At 37.8% G+C, this 24,155-nt stretch overlaps 1 protein-coding gene across 1 annotated transcript in view; it reads left to right on the plus strand.

Annotated features, from left to right (window-relative positions):
* Nucleotides 1-24,155, plus strand: part of LOC150081818 (LYR motif-containing protein 9-like) — a 52,685-nt gene that overhangs the window by 1,720 nt on the left and 26,810 nt on the right. The window contains exon 2 of the mRNA XM_090378911.1: nt 12,876-12,968. Within this exon, the coding sequence (XP_090235037.1) occupies nt 12,876-12,968 (93 nt within the window). The remainder of the gene's footprint in view (nt 1-12,875; nt 12,969-24,155) is intronic.

Genomic DNA, 24,155 nt, shown 5'->3' on the forward strand with positions numbered 1-24,155 from the left:
AGAGCATCCTTGGACTCAGAGGAAGTCCCCACAGACTGAAGATGTGCAAATGTATACCCAGTTCACAAAGGGTGACATGAGTAATTACAGACTTATTATTATTATTATTATTAATGGCCATATGGTACAAGGAAGCCTGAGGCTTATGCTGCACCAGCCAAAAAAAAAAAAAAAAAATTCCCAAGTTACCCCCTGAGAGTGAGAGAGAGAGAGAGAGAGAGAGAGAGAGAGAGAAGTAGAAAGGAATCACCAAGAAAGAGAAGAATGATGATATCCAGCTCAGGACCCTGGGTTTGCCAAGCCCATACTCACCAGATGTGAGCCCCCGGGGTGACTTGTTAGTTTAACTTCTGTTCCTGGTAAAATAATGGAGGCACTGGTTAAAGAAGCATTGCAGGATCATCTAGACAAGACTGCAGTAGTAATTCAGGCACATATGGGGGAAAGTCTTGTCTGACAAATGTCATACAAAAATTAGGCTTAATATCTAAGTTTGCAGTTGATACTAAGGTTGACAGGGTTGTTAATGGCAGTGTGCCACTGCAACAGGATCTTGAAAAGTTGGGCAGATGGCCGAGAAGTGGCAACTGAAGTTTGACATTGAGAAATACAAAGTATTGCCTGTGGTACTGTGTGGTACTCACTTAGGGTGGCAGAAAATGAAAAAGACCTGGGAGTAATTGTACAGTCAGATATGAAGTTTTTTGACAGTACAGACAGGCTGCCAGAGCAGGTCATGGGGTATTGTCAATGATATACAGGAATTTTGCTAGTAGGGAAAAGGAGGCGATTATCTCTTTGTATAAGGCAATAGTCAGGCTACGCCTTGAGTACTGCATACAGGTCTGGAGGCCTCATTTTAGGAAGGATGTAGAGTTGTTTGAGTGAGTACAGAGAAAGGCAGCAAGATTGGTGAGGGGAATGAAGGGGGTCCTCTTACCAAGAAAGGCTTAAGTTCTGTAAATTGCAGCATTTGGAGACCAGGCACCTGTGAGGTGATCTGATTGAGGTATATAAGGCCTTTTATGGGGTGAGCAAGCTCAATGCTGATGGAATTCTTCTGCTTTCTTAGATTATGAACCTGAGGGGGCATAAATTCAAATTGAGGAAAGACAGTTGTAGAATAGATATGCAGAAATTTTCCTCTAGCCAGCAGGTAGTTGATTGCTGGAAATCTGTCATTGTGGAATTTGATAGCTTAAATAAATTCAAGGAGGAACTGAACAAACTTTTAGAGTGAATGGATGGATGTAATTTTTTTTTTTTTTTTTTTTTGCTGATGCTACATAAGCTCATAGCTTGCTTTCTTGCATCACATGCCTCGATTACTACAACATCTGGCCTTGTCAATCAGTGTGAATTTGTTGTTCCATTCTGAAATCCACACAATGCAAACAATGTGTAGTGATCTGACCATGTAGCTGAACCATTGATAAATTACTCAAGGTAAGAACAAAGTTTTACCATATGAGATATACTGTTTGAAGAGTTGCTGTACTATTTTTTATGGTTGCTACTTTTGCACTGTACATGTTTTTGTGGTATCCAGTGGAAGCCCCAGATTTTTTTGAATGGGGGTGATAAAGAAAATGGACTGCAAGGTATTTTGTGAACTAATGCAGGATGGATTTGGAAATTTTAAATATATGTAATATAATTAAACATATATATTTATGTTAAATATTTTATATATAATATTATATTATATATGAAAATATAATATTATATACATATACTTATAAATATATATTTATTTATAAGTTTTATGTACATTAAAGAATGGTGAAATTAAAGTAATTTTAATTTTTCATATTATGAGAAAACCGATTTTATTATAATATTTATTATACAGTATTCATTTATGTCCTCTGTGAGAGTCCAGTGATTTGGTCGCTCGACAGTCATCATAGACAGATCAAGCCAAATGCCATCATCGACTGAAGCGATTTCTAAAAGTCTCTTCAAATGGATGGAGCTGAGTTATCAGCCCTCTGGCAGTGAAAGGATTAATCCAGGGGTAAAACTACCATGTCTACCATCATGGATGGGATGTTGTTTCAGTATAGAGCATACAGGGGTTAGGCAATGCCACCATTTCTCAGGTGGCATAACAACTAAAGCTATGAGGCATCACTGTATTCTTTCGTTGGTTTGCTGAATGATGAAAGATCCAAGCTTCCAGGGAAAAACCATGAGCCTCCTGCAAAAACTATGAAATCAGTGGTATGGCTCATGACGTATTCTAGATTTTCAGCCTGCACAATGTGTATGTATATCTACCTGTATACTCAATTTTGTACAAACATAATTAGGCGCCTCCGTAGCCAGGTGGGAAGGAGCAGCAGTGCGTAGCACACGCTTCTTGATTAGACCGGGGTTCGAGCCTGTCACCACCAAATACGGAGGATGCAGAAAGGTCAGGGAATGACCACCGCATATTGCCGGAGCAATATGGCCTTAGTTGCTAATGCTCCTAAAAAAAAACAAATAACAAATAAATAATAACAAACATAATTATGTAATACTCATTCTCTTTGGTCACTAAGTGGATATATTACAATGGATCCCCTTCCTGCATGAAGATGGTTAATTAAGAATTCATTTGCATTACTTTATATACTCTTCATATTTTAAATGGATAAAATATTTTCACGATGTTTCAAGAAGAGTATAGGACTGTACGGTATTGGAAATCTGTTTTAACATATAATATGCATTCAAAGACTTATATCACAGCCCGAAATGAAAATAATAAATATATAGATATACAGTACTTTTCCATTTAAAAGTATTTAAATGCATCTGATACAAGTGACAAAAGTTATTTATTTCAAAGAGTTGTCGGTCAGAAAAGTTAAACATAATTAACTGTAAAATTAAAGATCATCTTTGTGTGTGGTGGTTTTTTTTTTTTTTTTTCATGTGTGTGGGGTGGGTGAGAGGCAGCATAGGAATTTTTTTTTAACAAATAATAAATAATAGATAATGCAGAAGCATAATATGCAACAAAACACTTTTAGAATAATCTTAGGGATGCTGTTCCTGAAACCCATTAGATATCCCAAGGTTCAAGGAAAACAGAAAAATCCCAACTGTTGTGAATATGCTCTTTAAAACTGTATAACAAGTACAAATGTTTGTCTGTGAAAATATAAATTCAAATCAACAACGTATATATTGTCTAAATGGTCTATTATTAAACAAAATTCTACAATGGAGGCAAGTATATCTCAGGATATCCCAAATGATGGTACTTATAATAATGTATATGCAGTTAATACTTTGTGCAGTGATCACAGGCAGCCAGCTTAGGTTTTTTCTGTATTTGTAGAAGGTAGATAGTTTAAAAATGTATTGGGGATAGATTATTTTAAAATATCAGGATTTGTTATTTTTAGGCATCATTTGGAGCAACTAAAATCAGGTACATTACACCCCACCGATGGTATCTTTACCTCGTGTTGGGGCTTGCATGTCTCAATGATCTACAGGGATATGCTGGTAGTACCTTGCTACCGGTAGGGTTTCCCAAGCCAGGTTTGTAGCTAGAGACCAGATGAAAAAGATACCCTGGTCCTCCAGGTGTGGGGTTGATGCAATGGGGCCAACTCCACATTCATCATAAAACAGCCTTTCAATGCTAAAAGACCTAACAGAGAAAAAATCGAACAGACAAATAGGAACCGAACTGGCAAATGTAAAAGGTTTATGAATTTTGGCTGCTGGAATGTACAATGAGTTAGTACAAAATAAGATGAAATTTTATTGGAATCGGGAAAATATAAATTGGATATGGCAGTCTTAACTGAAACAAAGAAGAAAGGGAGAGTTGAAGAAATGACTGGAGAATATATTTTCTTTTGGTCTGGTGTCAACCAACATGTTAGAGTTAAGGCAGGGATGGCTGTTCTTATTCACAAGAAGCTTAGAAAGTTTATTGAAAAATGGAGCTCTGTTGATGAATGAATCATGACACTTGATATTAAAATATATGGAAGAGAAATTACTATTATTGGGGTATATGCTCCTAATAATGATTCTCCTATAGATATTAAAGAAAATTTTTGGGTAAACCTGACAGAAGTAATAGAAGCAATTCTAAGTTGCAGAGAGAGATAGTCATAATGGAGGATTTGAACTCTAGAGTGGGACAAGCTACGGATAATGAAGTGGTGGGAAGACATGGAGAATATGTAAAGAATAATAATGGAGAGAGACTGATAGAGCTTTGCTCTCAATATAAGCTGAGGATTAGTAATACCTTCTTCCAACATAGAGATATTCATAAGTTCACATGGTTCCAAGAAACAAAGGGACTACTATCAATAATTGATTATGTGATCACTAAAGAACAAAGCACATTTTTTGTCTGTGATGTTAGGTCCCAGAGTGGAGCAAATTGTGGTTCTGATCACTTTTTGGTGAAGATGTCGTTCCTGTGTGTGTGTGTGTGTGTGTGTGTGTGTGTGTGTGTGTGTGTGTGTGCCAAAAAGGAAGGAGAAAGGAAGAAAGACTTTGAGAGGAATGAACAACTTGACACTGAAAGATTCAATGTGGACTTACTAAAAGATGAGAGCACTAGGGGTTTGTATCAATGAAGATTAGACCAAGAATTAGATGAAACCTACGGGGAGAGTGCAAAAGACATATATGAATACCTAAAGGAAACTGAAGAAAATTGCTGGAGAGGCAATAGGAAAATCTCAAAAGATGAAACAAAATGATTGACTGAACATGAGAATTAATAAAGGGGGGAAAAAAAAGGAAGCACACAAAAGATGACTGAGCTCAAAAAGTGAAGTTCACAGAAAAATATATAAAGAAAAAAAAAATAAGGAAGTGAAAGTGGAAGTCATCATCAAGGTGAAGAATGACTCCTGGGACAGCATATGCCGAGGTGAACAGCAAGCTGGGATGTACAAGATCTGCAGAGGTGTGTTTAGTCTCAAATGGCACCAGAGGTTCCCCCCATCTCCACATAGTATATATTGTGGGTGTGAAACAGAACACTGTCGATGCCAGAGATTTAAAAGTGTATGGATTTTGTATGTGTAGTGTCATGTACCATTGTTCCTCTGGTCATTTAGCTGTTGGACCCCTAATGGGACCCAATGTTGTCCATATTCTGCCCCATGGAGGCAGACCAGGCACACCAGTATTATAGTTATTTACTCTGGCAGGTCCTGCCACCTAATTTTCTGAGATTTCAGTGGCAAGGACCTAAAAAAAAAAGGGGGAGGGGGAGGAGAAGATATAGGGTTAGCCGAGGTAATTAAAAATTGTGTTAATTAAATTTTTGAGTGTGAGGTACGATTACTAGAGGTTGGTTTGAACACAAGTCATGAAAATTTTTAAGAGAGAGAGAGAGCAGGGGGGGACAGACAGAAATATGGGGTCAATAGAGAAGGCGACCCCAAGGTGTCAGTGGGGCAGGCCTATGCCCCAGAGCCAAGATGGCCTTGAACAGCAAAGCTGTGAGGGAGTCTTGTTAGGAGTTCCCATTTGGTGAGTCCAGTCCGATCTAAGAAATGTCACTCATGGGAACAGTGTCCCATCTAGTTTGTCCTTGTTATGGTCTGAGTCTGGTTGCACTTGGGACACATGTCCTGTCCAATTGTCACTTAAAATGTAGAGGGTTCGTTCAGTGAGTCTGGCCCAGTTTTGGTGGTCACTCTTGGGTCTGATGTCCTGTTCTTTGTGGTGACGATGATGCAGTGATCGGTTGGTTTACACTTTGTTGTTACAGCCTCGTTCTTCCAGGGTGTGTGATTTCCTTGTGGCAAGCCTAAGGTGGATCCAGTAGGTTAGGATCGGCAGGTGGCGGAAGTGTCCAGCATCTGGCAAACATCTTTCAGAAAAGGCTCTGTAGGTGATTTCATCCTCCAGTTATTTGTAGGTATAAAATGAAGTTGGGTGACAAGTAGACCAAGGAGATCTTCGTACAACTCGCACATGTACGCCAGGACTCCAGAGAGCCGCAGACACACCTTGGGTTATCAATAATTCCCAGTAGTAGATTTAGTTTGCAGCGGATTGCTCTATGCCCTGTGAGGAGGTAGGTCATATATAAGCCTGGGGAGAACTAGGATAGATACTGTGGTTATGTAGTATGTACACTTGGCAGGAACTTTCGTGTAATTTCTCTTTGTGGAGTCTGTCCAGCGTTGTTGCTAGATGGTCATCAGATGGGTTTGTAGTCTCCTTTTCTCCATGGATTGGTTATTGGCAGGATCTGTGGTAAAGTTCATGAATGTAGTGCTGGTTCCACAGTTCAGATGGTAGAGCATACCCACATGGGCAACTTCTAGGTCTAGGGGTAGAGCCCCCCCCGCAATCACCTGAAGTGCATGAGTTGACACCATGTTGAGGTGTCAACTTTTCCCTCAACATGCACATGTTGAGGGAAATGGACCATAATCTGCCATGCTGGTCCAGTGCGGGTTGGCAGATCGACCGTATTCAGCAGTCAGGGGCTTGAACCCCGGTCTACTCAAAGAGCGTGTGCTACTGCACTCCCACTCGGCTACGGAGGCCTTCAGCATGAATTGTTGAGGAGGCTTCCATCCTGCAGTGGGTTGATAATGGCTGCACTTTACCTTTTTTTTTTTTTTTTTTTTTTACAGGCACATGTTATGGTCAAAAGGATCAGTCTTTGGATTATGTCTAGTCTTCTCCGGTTCACTGCTGTTGAGGATTTATGGTACCAGGCACCTGAGGCGTATGTGATGACCGGAATGAAGACTACCTTGCAGAAGAGTGCAAGGGTGCACCTCCTCAGTCCCCAGTCCCGGTGAGTGACCCTGGCAACCAGTGCTGTGTACTTTTTTATTTTTGCATGGATGTTGTTGAGATGAGGGACAAATGATAGATTTCTATCCAGGATGACGCCTAGGTATTTTAACTCAATTTTCAGCCTGATTGCTCTGTCATAAATTTTTATATGTGGTGGTCTTGTTGGAGCTAGATAGCCTTTTAATAATATGGACTGGATTTTGGTGTGGAGAGTATTGAAGAGTTTAAGGAAACCTCATAAACAAAATGCTAGACTGGAAATGATAGATCTGGAGGAATGGGTCAATTATTATGAACAGCTATTGAATGACGAAAAGAGAGGGATTTAGAGAAACTGAAACAGAGATAGTTGTCATGGAAAGAGGATTGAGCAAATTAAGCAACTGAATTAAGCAAGTGGAACTGGAAATAAAAATGGAAAAGCACCAGGTCCAGGTGGAATTAAGATGCTGGAGTTTTAAGCATGGAGCTGCTTAAATATGGAGGTCAAAAAGTTATAAATCTACTAACTTGACTGTTCAACAAATTATGTGATGGCGGCGAAATAGCAGATGAGATGAGATGACAATCAGATACATTACATCAATTTTTAAGAAAGGTGACAGAAGAAGATGCCCCAACTATAGAGGAATTTGCATTATGAGCTGTATTGCTAAACTATTTGGGAATGTGATAAAATCTAAACTGGAACAAGAGAGTATAATTTCTGAGGAACCATGTGGCTTTTTGAATGGATGCTCATGTATAGACCATTTATTCACTGTTAAGCAAAGTGAAAAATGTCAGGCTACAAACCAAGATGTAGGTATGCTGTTCATAGACTTAGAGAAAGCGTATGACAATATGCCAAGAAATATTCTGTGGAAGGCTATTGAAAAAATGTCAATAAGCCAAACATTAATTGATATAATTAGAAGAATCTACAAGAACAATACATGTTGTATTAAAATTGGTTCAAAATTATCAAGAAAATTTAAGACTTCAAAATGACTACTTCAAGGATGCCATTTGTCACCCACTTCATTTAAACTATACCTGGAAGTTGTTCTATGGCCATGTTCACAGAAGTGCAGTTCAATAGGATTCCCCTTGGTCAGAATCAGTACCTTTACAATCTACTGTTTGCAGATGACCAAGATGTGGTAGCACAGGACAATGATGATGCATATTACATGGGCAGAAAGTTACTAGAAGAATATAAAAAGTGGGGACTGACGGTCAATTTTAATAAGACAGAGTATATGAATCGAAGTAAGGATGTTCTGGATTTAGATGGAACACAGGTGAAAACTGTATAGCAATTTAAATACTTGGGTTCAATTATTCCGGCTGAAGGATCATCTGCACAGGAAATTGAGAGAAGACTGGGTGAAAGTAGAAAGGTCATAGGAATGCTCAATTCTGTGCTATGGAATAAAAATATTATTAACAAAACTAAACATCAAATATATAATGCAATATTACAAAGTGTTTTATTGTATGGATGTGAGACTTGGACTTTAAATGAAAGATAAAAAAATGAACTATTAGCTGTTGAGGTGGATTTCTGGCGAAGATCGGCAAGAAAGTCTAGGACTGAAAAAGTTAGAAATGACATGATAAGGAATACAATGAACTTCCAAAAACCATCATTCATAAAAAGAGGAGAAAAGATTGGAGTGGTTTGTCCATATGAAGAGAATGGAGGACGACAGGTTGCCCAGAGGAGCCATCAAATGGATGCCGTGGAGAAGGAAAAAGAGAGGAAGACCAAGGATATGGATCAGATATGAATAGAAGAGAATTGGTGGACAGAGATTGAGAAGATAGAAGAAAATGGGGGGGGGGATAAAGAAATGACTTTTCAATGTTAGGTGTTGAGGAGAACCATTGTAATAACAGAATAAATCCTAAGAAGAGGTAGATTACTGGAATGAAGTTCACTTTTGAAACTTCAATTTTAATATTGACATTTTACTTCTATGAAATCCACTTTTTTTGTTATCAACTATTAATAGATCTCAGTTATGGAAAAATAAGAAAATGATATCATTGTCGATATTTTTGTAACTGACTTTTAGGCCAAAAGGTTGAGAGTGCAGTAATATGTACAAGCATTTGAGTAGACCATGGTTCAAGCTTGCATGACTGCTAAATACAGTTAGTGGTTGTATTCATTGTCAAATCATTGGTAAACTCCTGACCTAGTGGTTGTGACACAATATGAACAAGAATTTTTTCATGATAATGCAATTAGTTTGCGATTTGTCACTCTTTTGGAGGGGTCTGGATGTGAATGCCATCCAAGGGCGAATGAATTTGGGACTCTTCAATCAGAGCTATAGTCAAATGTCAGATAATGGGAGTATCCCCCCCCCCCCCCCCCCGGTAAGTTATTCTAGGTTTTTATCTCTTACAACCAGCGGATCAACTCATACACACACACATCAGAACATACAGTGCTGGCTAAGGTATTTTCACACCCGGGGCAGAAAGATTTTTTGGCACCTCCTTTACTAAGAATATATATATATATTTTTTTTCATGATTTGTAAAATTTGGCACCCTTACAGAATGGCATCCCGAACAAGAGCCCTGCTAGCCCATGCCTTAATCCAGCACTGAGAACATACATAATACCATTACAAGTGATCACAGTTAGTATTAAATGAAGCAGCACACCACAACCAAAGCAGTTGTTGCACTAAGGGAATTTCCTAAAAAAGTGAAACGATGATGTGTCAGTAGCAATGGCTGTCTCGAACAAACTTAGATTTCAATTGAGTATGGTATGATTAAGGAGCACATTGTAAGTACCCTTTGATGAACGACACTACTGATTATTGCAGACAACCAAGAATTTTTCTGCTCTTCTGGGAACTATGCTTGCACACGCATGCACACACCAATGGATCTGCCATTAGCATTGGCATATGATGCAAGAAAGCAAGCTTATGCAGCACCGGCCAAAAAAAAACGCTCCCATTTCACCCCTCCATTCGTTTCAAATACCTGTCCAGCTCAGCCTTAAATTTATTTAGGCTATCAACTTCCACAACAAAGGATGGAAGTCTGTTCCACCAACCAACTATCCACTGGCTAAAGGCAAACTTCAGCACACCTATCCTACATCTGTCTTTCCTCAATTTGAATTTATGCCCTCTCGGGTGATTATTCTGAGCAAGAGGAAGAATCCCATCAGAATTGAGCATGCTCAACCCATTCAAGGCTTTATAATTATAGTACAGTCAGTCCTCATATAGCACGATAGTTGTGTTCCTAGAAACCCTCATGCAATGCAAAATTGTGCAATATGAACAACAGGCCCTATGGGAAAAATAGGGTTAGGTGCTGACCACCCAAGCTTGAACACACATTTGTAACCAAAACATTACCAAACACAGTAAATAATCGTAATAAAATACTTACGTATTTTATTACGACTATTACGTAATAAAAGATTGCTAATGCTTTTGCTTCTATCGTAAGCAAACTTGTTTTTTGTTTGATTTTCTATCCAAACAGATGACAGCCGTTCCATCTCTTCCAATTCTTGTGTCTTAATCTAATGGATTTTAATTACACTTTGAGTTGTTCCTACTATGAAAGTTGTTTTTATTTTCTCTGCATTCTTTGTAATTCTCGGCGTTGCCTCATTTAGGTCTGTAGCACGTGCAACAACATATGGTCTTTCATTTCGCTCAAAACGTTTTACAATTTCATATTTTTTCTCTATCGACAGAGGCGGACTGGCCATAAGCCTTACCGGGGAAACCCCGGTTGGCCTGAGGCCGGTGTGATTTTGGCCATAAACGCTAGTATGAGGCCACTATAAATTTTCCCGGGTAAGAATTTTTGACCCAGTCCGCCTCTGTTTATCGATATTGCTTTTCTTTTTCTCTCTGAAGCTGTAGTGTCTTCACCAGGAGATGCTTCCTTTTCACACCTTTTAAGTATTTTACTAATTTTTAGGGAATAAAGCACAATTACAAAATGAGGAGGCACGCTTGATACACATTAACAAAGCTGCGCGCGTGTAGCAACTGAATAAACAACACCGTAAAGGCAGAGATACACTATTAACACCTCACATTTTACTAAAGCACATTTCTAGGGGTTACTACCATAAAACAATAAAAACAATTTCCAGTTGCGTTTCTGCTAGTGGAATCTGTTATAAACTGGTAGTAAACTCAATCTAATTGCATTTGCGATAATACCTATAGCTGGAATTGTGTGGGTTTTTACGTTATTATGGTGAAATGTGTTTCCCCTTCACTGATATAAGAAACATAAATACATTTTCAGAATCTTCTCTTAATTCCTATCGTGTTGCGTTCGGTTGGGGTGATTCTGCGTTCGACTGCCATTTCTTGTAAACACAAAGGCAAATCGTGCATAAGCGAATTCGGTTCGTGTTATATAAGATATCGTTCCCCTATTTATAAATCGTGTATGATCGAATTCGTGTAATGTAAACACGTGTTATACGAGGACTGACTGTATCAGGTGCCTAGTCTCCAGATACTGTAATTTGCAAAACTTAAGGCCTTTCTTCATAAGAGCAACCCTTTGTTCCATTCACTAATCTTGTTGCCCTTCTCTGTACTCGTTCCAACAGCTCTACATCCTTCTTAAAATGAGGCCTCCAGACCTGTATACAGTACTCAAGGTGTGGCTTGACTATTTCCTTATACAAGGGGATAATCACCTCCTTATCCCTCCATATCATTATTCAGTGGTAGCTGAGCACTGGCATTAGCATCAGTTATATGGTATTATTCTTATGGCATGTCATCTAGAATGGAATTCTTGATCAATGTGCATAATGGATCATGATTAGGGCTCAGAATAGATGTCAGAATGCCATTCCATTTCATATGTATTGGTAATCTTATGTATATGTGTTTGACTGCCTTCTGCATGTATTATCCTAATGAGCATTCTGTTTCATGAAATTTTCCATTTTGGCCCCTGATCATGATGCTGATGTTGTGAGCTAACTAGTGTATAAAGCTGTTGTGAATTAAATAAATAAATAGATATTCTTTATTTGCAGAGATAAGAAATATGCCTGCAACATACCCTTCATGGCCAGCTTCGCCAAGGGTTTCCCAAAGCATTAGCAAGAAAGCAAGCTTATACAACATCAGCCAAAAAAAAAAAACACACACCCTTCCCATTTCATCCATCCATTCTTCCTCTTGCTCAGTTTACTCACCTGAGGGGGCATAAATTCAAATTGAGGAAAGACAATTGTAGAATAGATGTGCGGAAATTTGCCTTTATCCAGCGGGTAGTTGATGTTAGGCAACTTATTTAAGTTGCCTTCTATCAACTTATGCAACTTGTTGCAACTTATTTAAGTTTTTTAGAAATTTGTCAGTTCTGAATGGCAAGTTGCTAATTCCATGGTTTTTTTTTTTTTTTTTTTTTTGTTCGTGTGGCATATTTTTATGTAAAATGGGTTATTCATATGTAGTCCTTAATTAGCACAAATTTGTGTTCTAATTTTAAAACTGCTTGGCACAGAACCCATGTTTAGTCACCAGAGCAAAGATTCTGGCATCCCTTCCCCATCTCCTGCAACCCATGCACAGTACTATATCAATATTAATATTAATATTAAATAACACTAATAATATAATGCAATACTATACTATACTCTAATATAATACTTATTGGTACTAATACTAACACTAGGTCGTAGACAACTCTCATCAATCGGTGCATTGCCACTGCTTTGCTTATTGGAGGCTTCAAGTGGTGAAACTCATGTTTACTTTCCAGAGGTTCTCACTTTGTTCCTGCTCTGTCCTAATGCTATGGAAGAACAACAGGCCAAGTGAGTGCCCTCTACTTTGAGACAGGGCATTTACTATAGTAACAAACTATAATATTTTTTAGGCATTTTTGAACGGGTGTTTTCAATCCATTCAAAAATGTGGATGTGTTTAATCGCAATATTTTTGAGACTATAAATTTAAAATTTCTTAATAATTAAATATATAATGTCAATTTAATTTTTCTGACACTACTAGTTAATTTTTGGGATTAATTTTCATTTTGTGAATGATTTGTTTATTATTATTATTTTTTCCTAGTCTTATAATAGCCATTCAGATGAAAGTGATCCAGAACGTATTAAACAGATTATCAAGCATGCTGTAGAAGATGCTAACTGGATTGTAAAGAAGGTGGAAAATATTTTCTACAACTTTTACAAAATGTAGAATAATTAGGTTTAAATTATGACATTTTACTTTGTATTGTAATTAAAGACCTGTTGCTAACTTTTCCAATTTCGGTGTAGGATTTCCTGAAATAGTCTTTTATAGTTTTACAGGAAGTTTATTTTTTCTCCGGATTTCATTTACATATGGATTCGTTTTTCGAATATGGACCTACTGAATTCATTGATATTCAGAAAAAAAAAAAAAAAACTAATATGTTGGGTTGCTGTACCCCTGTTCATATTTATTGCAAACAGCATATAAATAAATAAATAAATACTGAGTTCATGGTCTTAGTAAATCACGTGTGTGATATATGCCATGATATTAGTTTTATTTTTTTCTGTTAGATAGTGGTGACATGTTTCCTTTGATCTGTTTATGTCCTTCTGTACTTGTCTAGTTTTTCAAAAATGTTTTTAGTTTATTCTCTTTATTACATTTTCATGTTTTAATGTGAAAAAGGCATGAGGAACTGATCAAATTTATCTAGTGATATTAAAGGAAACACAGGATAGTATGACAAACCTTTTGGGATAAGATGAAGTTCCAGCAGATGGTCAATGGCAGTTCCATGTTTAAAATGGATAATTACAGATCTGTAAGTTTAAATGGGAAAATTTTTTAGCATGGGAAAATTATGGAATCCACAACTAAAGATGTATCGCAGTAGCATCTGGATGGGAATGGAATGATACAAGAAACGTAGCATGGATTTGCTTGTTATATTGAAATCATATCTAGCTAATCTGATAAGTTATTATGCAGTTTTTATAAAAGAATGATGCAAAGAATAATTCTAGCATAATGTGTTAAGCCATGAATTTCCACAATGAGAGCATTTTAGCATTAGCATTAGTAGAGGCATATGATGCAAGAAAGCAAGCTTATGCAGCATCAGCCAAAAAAAAAAAAAAAAAAATCCTTCCACTTCACCCCTCCGTTCGTTCGAAATACCTGTCCACAGCTCAGCCTTAAATTTATTTAGGCTATCAACTTCCACAACAAGGGATGGAAGTCTGTTCCACCAACCAACTACCCACTGGCTAAAGGCAAATTTCCGCACATCTATCCTACATCTGTCTTTCCTCAATTTGAATTTATTCCCTCTCAGGTGATTATTCTGAGCAAGAGTCAGTATCCCATCAGCATTAGCATTAGCATTAGTAGAGGCATTTGATGCAAGAAAGCAAGCTTATGCAGCATCAGCCAAAAAAAAAAAAAAAAAAAAAACCACTTCCACTTCACCCCTCTGTTCGTTCAAAATACCTGTACAGCTGAGCCTTAAACTTATTTAGGCTATCAACTTCCACGACAAGGGATGGAAGTCTGTTCCACCAACCAACCACCCGCTGGCTAAAGGCAAATTTCCACACGTCTATCCTACATCTGTCTTTCCTCAATTTGAATTTATGCCCTCTCAGGTGATTATTCTGAGCGAGAGGAAGAATCCCATCAGCATTGAGCATGCTCAAACCATTCAAGGCTTTGTACACCTCTATCAGATGACCTCGCCGGTGCCTAGTCTCCAGACACTGTAATTTTCAAAACTTAAGCCTTTCTTCGTAAGAGCAACCCTTCATTCCGTTCACTAACCTTGTTGCCCTTCTCTGTACTCGTTCCAGCAGCTCTACATCCTTCTTGAAATGGGGCCTCCAGACCTGTGTACAGTACTCAAGGTGTGGCCTGACCATTACTTTATACAAGGGAATAATCACCTCCCTATCCCTGCTAGAAAAATTCCTGTATATCATTGATAAGACACCATGAGCTACTCTTGCAGCCCGTCTGCACTGCTCAGAGAACTTCATATCTGCCTGCACAATTACCCCCAGGTCCTTTTCATTCTCTACCACTGTCAGTGTAGTACCACAGAGTTGATACGTTACTCTGGTGTTGCTGTTTCCCATATGTAGTACTTTACATTTGTCAGTGTTAAACTTGACAACTTTGATTTGTCAATGTGAAAGTTGATAACTTAAAGAAATTCAAGACAGAACTAGACAAACATTTGTAACAAATGGGTAAAATGGGTTGGATTTTTTTTTTTTTTTTTTGGCTGCTGCAGTATAAGCTTGCTTTCTTGCATCATATGCCTCTACTAATGCTAATGCTAAAAAAGAAATATATGTAAACATGGAGAACATCCTCTTAGGTGTACACTCTCAGGAATATGAGTGACAGATAAGTAGTAATTTTAAGGTATTTGCCATTTTATTAGGACTACAAAAGGGTAATAGTTATGCCAAGGATATGCACTCTGAGAAGATATGTTGGCCTCATTGAAAATCATTAACACCTGGAATGAAGAAAGTAACATTTGAACCTCTGAGAAATCCTAATAAAGTTTTGCTTTCAGCACTCCACATCAAACTGAGGCTCACAAAAATTTGGTGAATTATTCACATACTTGCAAGAGAAATTCCCAAGACTTAGTACAGTGAAGATTAAGGCAGGCATCTTATTGGTCCACAAATAAGGCAACTTTTCGAAGATGAACAGTTCGAATGTGTCCTTAGTGATAACGAGAAATCAGCGTGGAAAGCCTTTCAAAATGTTTTGACTGGGTTTCTAGGAAATGTTAAAGCTACAGGCGACTTGTGGAAGATCTCATTACTTCTAATGAAAAGCTGCTCAAACATGTTATTGAAGATTGATTTCTTGCACTTGCACATGGATTTCTTCCTGCCAAATTGTGGTGCCATCAGCAAATAGACAGGACATGGTGAGCACTTCCATCAAGACATCGCAGTGATGGAACAAAGATACAAAAGCAAATGGAGTGCCACCACATTAGCCGATTATTGTTGGATGATGAAAAGGGACAACGAGATTGTTGAAAGCATATTTTACTTGCCATATAAATAAAAATAACTCTGTATAAATATAGAATTTTTTTTTTTTTTTAAATAAGAGCTAATCTGCATTTTAAGCACTATTTCTGTGTTTTGCCTCCTGAAGTTTATAAAGTAAACACTTTCATGCCCATACCACCATATAACCCAAAATTTGTTGTTCAGCATAACACACTCTCATTCTCAATTTTGTTTTCCAATGCTTTTATCATACCAAACTGGCTCGCTCGCCACCTAAGTCAACTGGAAGCACTGCCTTAGATTTAATATTCTTCTTAAGTATGAGCATATACCCTGAATATGCTCTTAATAGTCATAATTCATTTGAATATACTCTGCATATTCAAATTCAAATTCAAAAACACCACGTATCTGCTTTTGTAGTATTGATTAAGCATCTGCATTCAATGCTTAATCGGTACTACATACTCATCAAATTTATTTATGGTACTTCTAGCGTTAGTGTACAGCAAGTAAATATGCATGTGTTATTACTCTTAGTCTAACACTGTGCATGTATTCATTTGTTCCATGATGACTCACATGATGATTCCTTGATATCGATGGCTCAACTGTTGATGATCCTGCTCAGGTAGCTAACAAACTAAATCAATATTTTGCATCTACATTCACACATGAGGAGTTATTCAGGAAGGGGAATGCCATAGATGAAGTAAACACTGGCAGTGAGCTAGATGATCTTGTAATAATTGAGAGTAAAGTGGAGGAGAAATTGTTGAAGATAAATACAAGAAAGGCACCTGGGGTGGATGGGATCTATCCAGTTATATTAAAGGAGGCAGCAAAGGAAGTAAGCATTCCGTTAGCCATAATTATGAGAGTTTCCTTGGGCTCGGGGGAGGTACCCACAGACTGGAGATGTGCAAATGTAACCCCAATTCACAATGGAGGATCAAAGGCTGACACAAGTAATTATAGACCTGTGAGTTTAACTTCTATTCCAGGAAAATTAATGGACGCACTGGTTAAAGAAGCACTGCAGGATCATCTTGACAAGAATTCAGTTATAGCTCAGACACAGCATGGGTTTGTTAAGGAAAGGTCTTGCCTGACCAATTTGATTGGATACTATGATGTAGTCACAAAAGAATTCGATGCAGGGAATAACTTTGATATTATATATTTGGATCTTAGGAAGGCTTTTGATACTGTTGCACATGGAAGACTGCTGCACAAATTGGAGCAGTGTGGCATTGGTGGCAAATTGTTGCTGTGGATAAAGGGATGGTTGAGTGGCAGAAGACAGAGAGTGGTAATTAATGGACACTGCTCATCATGGACTAATGTTATTAGTGAAGTCCCTCAGGGTTCAGTGTTGGGTCCATTTATTGTTTTCTGTATTTATAAATAATATTGATGATGATATATCAAGCTTTAATGTCCAAGTTTGCAGACGATACAAAGGTTGGCAGGGTTGTTAAGGACGCTACTGACCTTATGCTGCTGCAACAGGATCTGGAAAGGTTGAGCAGATGGGCTGAGAGGTGGCAAATGAAGTTTAACATTGATAAATGTAAAGTACTACATATGGGAAAGAGCAACGTATCAACTCTGTGGTTCTACACTGACAGTGGTAGAGAATGAAAAGGACCTGGGGGTAATTGTGCAGGCAGATATGAAGTTCTCTGAGCAGTACAGACGGGCTGCAAGAGTAGCTCATGGTGTCTTATCAATGATATACAGGAATTTTTCTAGCAGGGATAGGGAAGTGATTATTCCCTTGTATAAGGCAATGGTCAGGCTGCACCTTGAGTACTGTATACAGGTCTGGAGGCCTCATTTCAAGAAGGATGTAGAGCTGCTGGAACGAGTACAGAGAAGGGCAACAAGGTTAGTGAATGGAACGAAGGGTTGCTCTTACGAAGAAAGGCTTAAGTTTTGCAAATTACAGTGTCTGGAGACTAGGCACTGGCGAGGTGATCTGATAGAGGTGTACAAAGCCTTGAATGGTTTGAGCATGCTCAATGCTGATGGGATTCTTCCTCTTGCTCAGAATAATCACCTGAGAGGGCATAAATTCAAATTGAGGAAAGACAGATGTAGGATAGATGTGCGGAAATTTTTTTTTGTTTTTTTGGCTGATGCTGCATAAGCTTGCTTTCTTGCATTATATATCTCTACTAATGCTAATTCTAATGCTAATGACTCACAGCAGGGCCTGAAATCCCAAGAAACCTTACTTTCCTGGCTGCTGCATGTAGCAATTCAAGAATCACTTTTGCCTCTGCCTGCTGCTCTGATTAGGCTATTAGTCTGTATTCCCCCAAGCTAGCAGTTTTCTGACCCACTTATCATTACCTCAAGAGCATCTGCAAATATTCTTGCACCTCTTCTATTCAAATATATCCTATCCCTGTAAAAACAGTCTCTTCTGTTAACAAGCACAGACCACGCTGAGAAAAATTCTACCCCGTGAGCTTTGTACATACTCTCCAGGCCAAATTGATTGACAAGTCTTCATCCTGTTGTGTCAGGGCAGTATTACAGACATTTTAAAATTCAATAGCAACTTGCGATTTTTTGCCTTGTACTTTTTAAGTAAGTCGTCAGATCTTTCTCTTAATATCGTTAGTACCAACATGTATAACAGTGTCACCTTTTGTGTATTTAAAAGATATCTGCTCTACAATGTCATCTACTTTTCCCCCTGGCAGATATACACTGTTCACATTCCACCTATCCTTGCACAGCATATTTCCCATCTTCCTGACAAAAGAATTGCTAACATAACTAACTCCTGTGGGTCCAGTGCATTCTCCTTGAAGATTGCTGTTGTGTTCTCTGTTGCACAAGAATGAGCTCTGGCATTGAGTTGGATAGCAGAGAGCTTGATGAGTCCTCATTTTAATTTCTTTGAGGCCATCTACCCTACTCTTCAAACTCTCATAAACATCCATCAGAATTCTGAGTTGGCACCTAATTTCTATACACTGTGCATTAGCGCACACACACACAAACAAACACATCCTTCTTGGCTGGATCATGTTCTCTTCCAGAAAGGGCTGCAAACTTTTCACAGGTTCCATATTTTTTTAGGCTGTGATGCATTGGAGAATCCTCTTCGATATTCCTCCAAGCCACAGCTCTCTTACTATTTTGTGTCTGTTGCTTTGCTGCTCTAGTCTGATGCATGATTTCTATTTAAATACAATTTAATTCATTAACAATGAAAATTAATAATATTAAAAAAAATTAATTGATTAATTGATTAATTTTCAGTACTGCACTAAGCTAATAGATTCCTAATTTCAGTTATACTTTTTACACTATCCAGTTTTACATTATACCTAATGCTATCGTGTTCTATGCATGTTAAATTAGTTATATCATTGCTAAAAAAATAAAAATTCCTTAGGTAAACACAAAAATGATATATGCCCAGCAAGTGATTAGAACCTTCAAGCTACTTATTTATCACAATTAAAACCATGCTATTCCTCTGAACTACTTGTGATGTGCTATGATATTTCTGCCAAAACACCAATACAGTAGTGGTATGAGTAGTAAGTTGTAACTTAATGTCTTTTTAAATTGCTAAATTTAAACATAAGCTAATGAATGTGACTAAGGCTATCTAAACTCTTTGTAAAACATAATTTAATATGTTAATTTTCAAAAAGATGGTAAAAATTTCCTAAAAACTTATCCCTTACCCCAATCATAAAATTCTGTGTCCTGGCACGTATAATTTCGTACGTGACTCAAACTTATTAAAGAGTAGAATAAAGTGCAGTGGAATAATAATTAGATGGGACAGATTTGTTACCCCTTCCTAAGGAACTGACTAGATTTGAGCAAATTTCCAAGGTAGAAGAAAAACACCAGGAATGAGAAATCATATATAGGTGACACAGAGCAGGAGCAAACACAAGTGGAGAAAAGCCTTAAGGACTTGGAGCTTTCTTGTCAAGGTTGCTCACAATTCTTTAAACATCCTTTTGTTGGAAGACCTCAAGAGGCTTTGGGTAGAATGTATTGGGGGATGTTAGGAGGCGGTTTGTCAATATTGTTGTTACAAGGTAGAAGTAAAGTGGGATGATAGTATACTATATTTTAGTTGAGGATGCAATTTAACTCTCAGTTTAGAAGACAGTATGGAGTATAAATGGACTGAATTTGTAGCCAATGGCTTTGACAAGAGACCTGAATGCTTGACTGCCATTTGGACAGTCAAACATTCTAGCAGAAGCAAGAATGTTTGTTTGCCTATTCAAAATTGAGTTTGGATTGATTAATAACTGTTTTACAATTGTTTCAAGCTTTAGTTTAGGCAGAAAATGAAGTTGGATATTGGATACAATCCAAATGTGATATATTACATTCTTATCTTGAACAGCTGTAATATATTTATTGAAAAACCAAGTTTTAGATAAAGGACAAGATTGAGGGCAGAATTCTGAAGGATTTCATATCTACAATAATAATTTCACTAGCACGATTTGAGCATTAATTGGGAACAGATGACTTAAAACAGTAAAGTAACGAAGAAAAAGATGAATGGAGAAATCATGCAGATTGTCTCATTTCATATTCCTGTAAAATTTCACAGGACATGAGGCTGAGAATGGCCATGAAAGAGCATTACCAGTTTGTCATCTGAGATGCCTAGGATGCCACTAACATTGATCCTGTTCTTGATTTGTTGTTGTTGAGAAAAAGATCAAATAGTGTTGATTGTGTGGTTAAGATTTGTCTTGTATGTAAATGAATAAGCTATTTCTTTGAGGTCATCAGAAATTGCAAATGCCTTAACATCCAACCAACTGGGTCTAGGTAATTAGGCCGACCGGGCTAGCCGAGTGGGTAAAGTACCTGCCCGGCAACCCAAAGGTCGCGGGTTCGATTCCCGCCTCGGGCTTGGATCAAAGTACTGTAAAAACCTTGGGAGGTGCAATATGGCCACAGAAGCCGATGCGCCAACAACTACCAAATCAATCAATCAATCTAGGTAATTAGAAAATTGAACCCAGCCGGAGTTGTGAACATTAAAATCATCAAGAAAAATTACCTCGTGGTTACGAAATTTAGACTGCAAAACAAATTTCAAGGAGAGGTGGTCATAGAGTTCCAAACAAACAGTGGAGCTAGGAGAACAATCGAGATGCCAGAGGTAATCAAAAAGAAATTCCAAATTAGGAAAACTCTGGGGAATATCAGAGCAAACATATGCACAAGTTTCATCTTCAAAGTGAAAGTTGGAGTGAATTGATAGGGTAACTGAGATGTGATGTGGTTAAGGCAATCGATGAATGAGATTCTGTCAGAGAAAGTAAGTGGGACAGAATGAAGCGGAAATTGACTTCATTAGGTTTGGAAATTTGGATGTTTTCTGCTCTGTTAGACAGACCAGCTCTGTATTCATCTGTCTTGGTATCCTCCTCGTGATATATTTTTTAATGGTATATATTTGTGGTGTTCATGGCCTCTCTGATTATTGCTTTAAAAAACTATTCTGTAATTCTAATTTATTCATACTCCCTCTGCATTGTGCCCATTTGATAAGTGCCATCTTAGACTTTTATTTTCCCCTTTCCTGAAATTAAAACCCATGCCTTTACCATTGGCTACTGCAATGTCTTCCTTCATCTTCCAACTAATGACTGCGTGATCACTACCTGCTAGTAGTTATTGTATTGTGAACCCAGTGATGTCATCCGAATTGTGAGTAATGATCAGGTCTAAGATATTCTTACCCCTAGTACTGTATTTTCTATTACATGCTGGTACAAATAATAATCATCTAGTTTATTTTAAAATTTTGTTCTCTGTGTTTCTCTCCCACTTATTCAAATCGAAGTCACCCATAGACATTCACAATTTCTTGCCAATTCCATCTGCACATATAGGCTTTCATCATACACTTCACAATGTTGTGGTCTTTAGATTACTCCCACTCATTATACCTTTGCTTCCCAATAACTTTCACTGCACAGATTCTGTGCTTGCAGGCATAATTTATGACTCTGCAAAATCTTTTTTCATGCTTGGGCTGATTTTGATAAGAAGCATGACTATACGACCTGTTCTGTCTTCCCTATTCTTCCTAAATACATTCTAAATACCATAGTGAAATTCATCGTCATCACAAATTTTCTGAGTGGCACCATGTTTCCATTAGCCATATTTTGTCAGTGTTAATTGTCCTAATCAAGAGTTTGAATTCACTTATTTTATTGACAATGCTCCTGACATTAATGTAAACACAGTTAAGACTAAATATCTTCAGTATTTTAGCATTAGTATTAGAAGTGGCATATGATGCAAGAAAGCAAGCTTTATACAGAATCGGACAAAAAAAACCCCACTTCTCATTTCACCTATCCATTTGCTCCAAACGTTTGTCTAGTTCTTCCTTGAATTCATTTAAGCTATAAACTTCCAGAATGACAGATGGAAGTTTGTTCCATCAATCAACCACTCGCTGGCTAAAGGCAAATTTCCACACATCTGTTCTACACCTGCGTTTCCTCACTTGAATTATGTCGACTGAAGAGAGTAATCTGAGCAAGAGGAAGAATCCCATCAGCATTGAGCTTGCTCAAACTAATCAAAGCCTTATATACCTTACTCGGATCACCTTGTAGGTGCCTAGTCTTCAGACACCGTAATTTGCAGAACTAAAGCATTTTTTTTAGTAAGAGCACCCCTTTGTTCCCCTTGTCAATCTCATTTCCCTTCTCAGCACTCATTACAGCAACTCTACATTCTTCCTGAGATCAGACCTCTAGACCTGTATGCAGTACTTAAGTGCGACCTGACAATTGCCTTATACAAGGGGATAATCACCTCCTTATCCATGCTAGAAAAGTTCATGTGTATCATTGTCAAGACCCGATGAGCTGCTCTTCACTGCTCAGAGAACTTCATATCTGACTGCACAATTATTCCCAGGTTATTTTCATTCTCCACTACCCTGAGTGAAGTACTACACAGTTGGTATGTTATTCTGGGGTTACTCATACGCAGAACTTTGCATTTGATAGTGTTAAACTTCAGTTGGCACCTCTCAGACCATCTGCCCAACTTTTTTTTAGATCCTGTTTCAGCAGCATACTGTCACTGTTATTAACAACCTGCTAACCTTTGTATCATCTGCAAACTAGGATATTAACCCTGATATATTTTCATCAATATCATTGACAAATATAGAAAACACAATGGTCCCAGTACTTTGGGGAACTTAACTAACAACATTAGTCCACGAAGAGCAGTGTCCACTGATTACCACTCTCTGTCTTCTCCCACTCAACCAGCCCTTTATCCATAGCAGCAACTTGTCTTTAATGAAATACTGCTCAAATCTGTACAGTAGTCTTCCATGTGCAACAGTATCAAAAGGTTTAATGAAATCCAAGTATGTGATATCAAAATAATTTTTTGCATCCATTTCCTTTATGACCACATTGTAGTATCTAATCAGATTGGTCAGGCAAGATATCCCCTTAACAAACCCATGCTTTGTCTGAACCATAACTGTTGTCTTGTCTAGATGATCCTACATTGGTTCTTTAACCAGTGACTCCATTATTTCCCCTCGAACAGAAATTAAACAGTCTACTGAATCCAAGGATGCTCTCATAATTATGCTAAGGGTTTTCTTACTGCCTTTTTGCCTTCCTTAATATAATTGGATTGATCCAATCCACCCCAGGTGCTTTCCTATGTTTAATTTCAAGAATTTCTCCTCCACTTTTCTCTTAGTTATTAAAAAATCTTTTTTTTTTTTTTTTTTTTTTTTTTTTTTTTATGAAAACCCCAAACATGAGAGGTATTAGAACCTATAGTACTTTGTACCATGTTTGGGTTGGAGGTTGAGAAGACGAGAGAAGATATTTGCTGACATTAGATTTGAACTTCTATAGATGTAATTTTCAGGAAATACGTATGAAGGAACATTGTTCCAGAAAAGGGCAGTTGAATGAATAAACAAGGAAGATGAAAAGTAGGTTCTGTGGTTTTTAAAGTTGGACAGTAAATGGATGTTGGCTGGTGGCGGCACGTGTTTGGACTGTTTTGAAAGAGAGAACGGGAATTATAGAAGCCAATTCGAAAGAACAGTGCCCATGGAAGGATCTGTAAAAAAGGCATGTAGCAGAAACTACGTCTATGAGACAGAGAGTGGAGAGCCTCTGTTAGAGAGGAGTCCTTAATTAATCTAACTGCTCTCTTCTGAATGGAATCTAGAAGCCTGAGAAAGGTTTTGGGGGCACCGCCCCAGAGGTGGGAACAATATTCCACGGTAGGGTGGATTTGCAATTTTTACAGAGTGAACAGC

Source organism: Mastigoproctus giganteus, chromosome 8 (assembly GCF_048544385.1).
Source record: "Mastigoproctus giganteus isolate SK-2022 chromosome 8, ASM4854438v1, whole genome shotgun sequence".
NCBI classification, from domain to species: Eukaryota; Metazoa; Arthropoda; class Arachnida; order Uropygi; family Thelyphonidae; genus Mastigoproctus; species Mastigoproctus giganteus.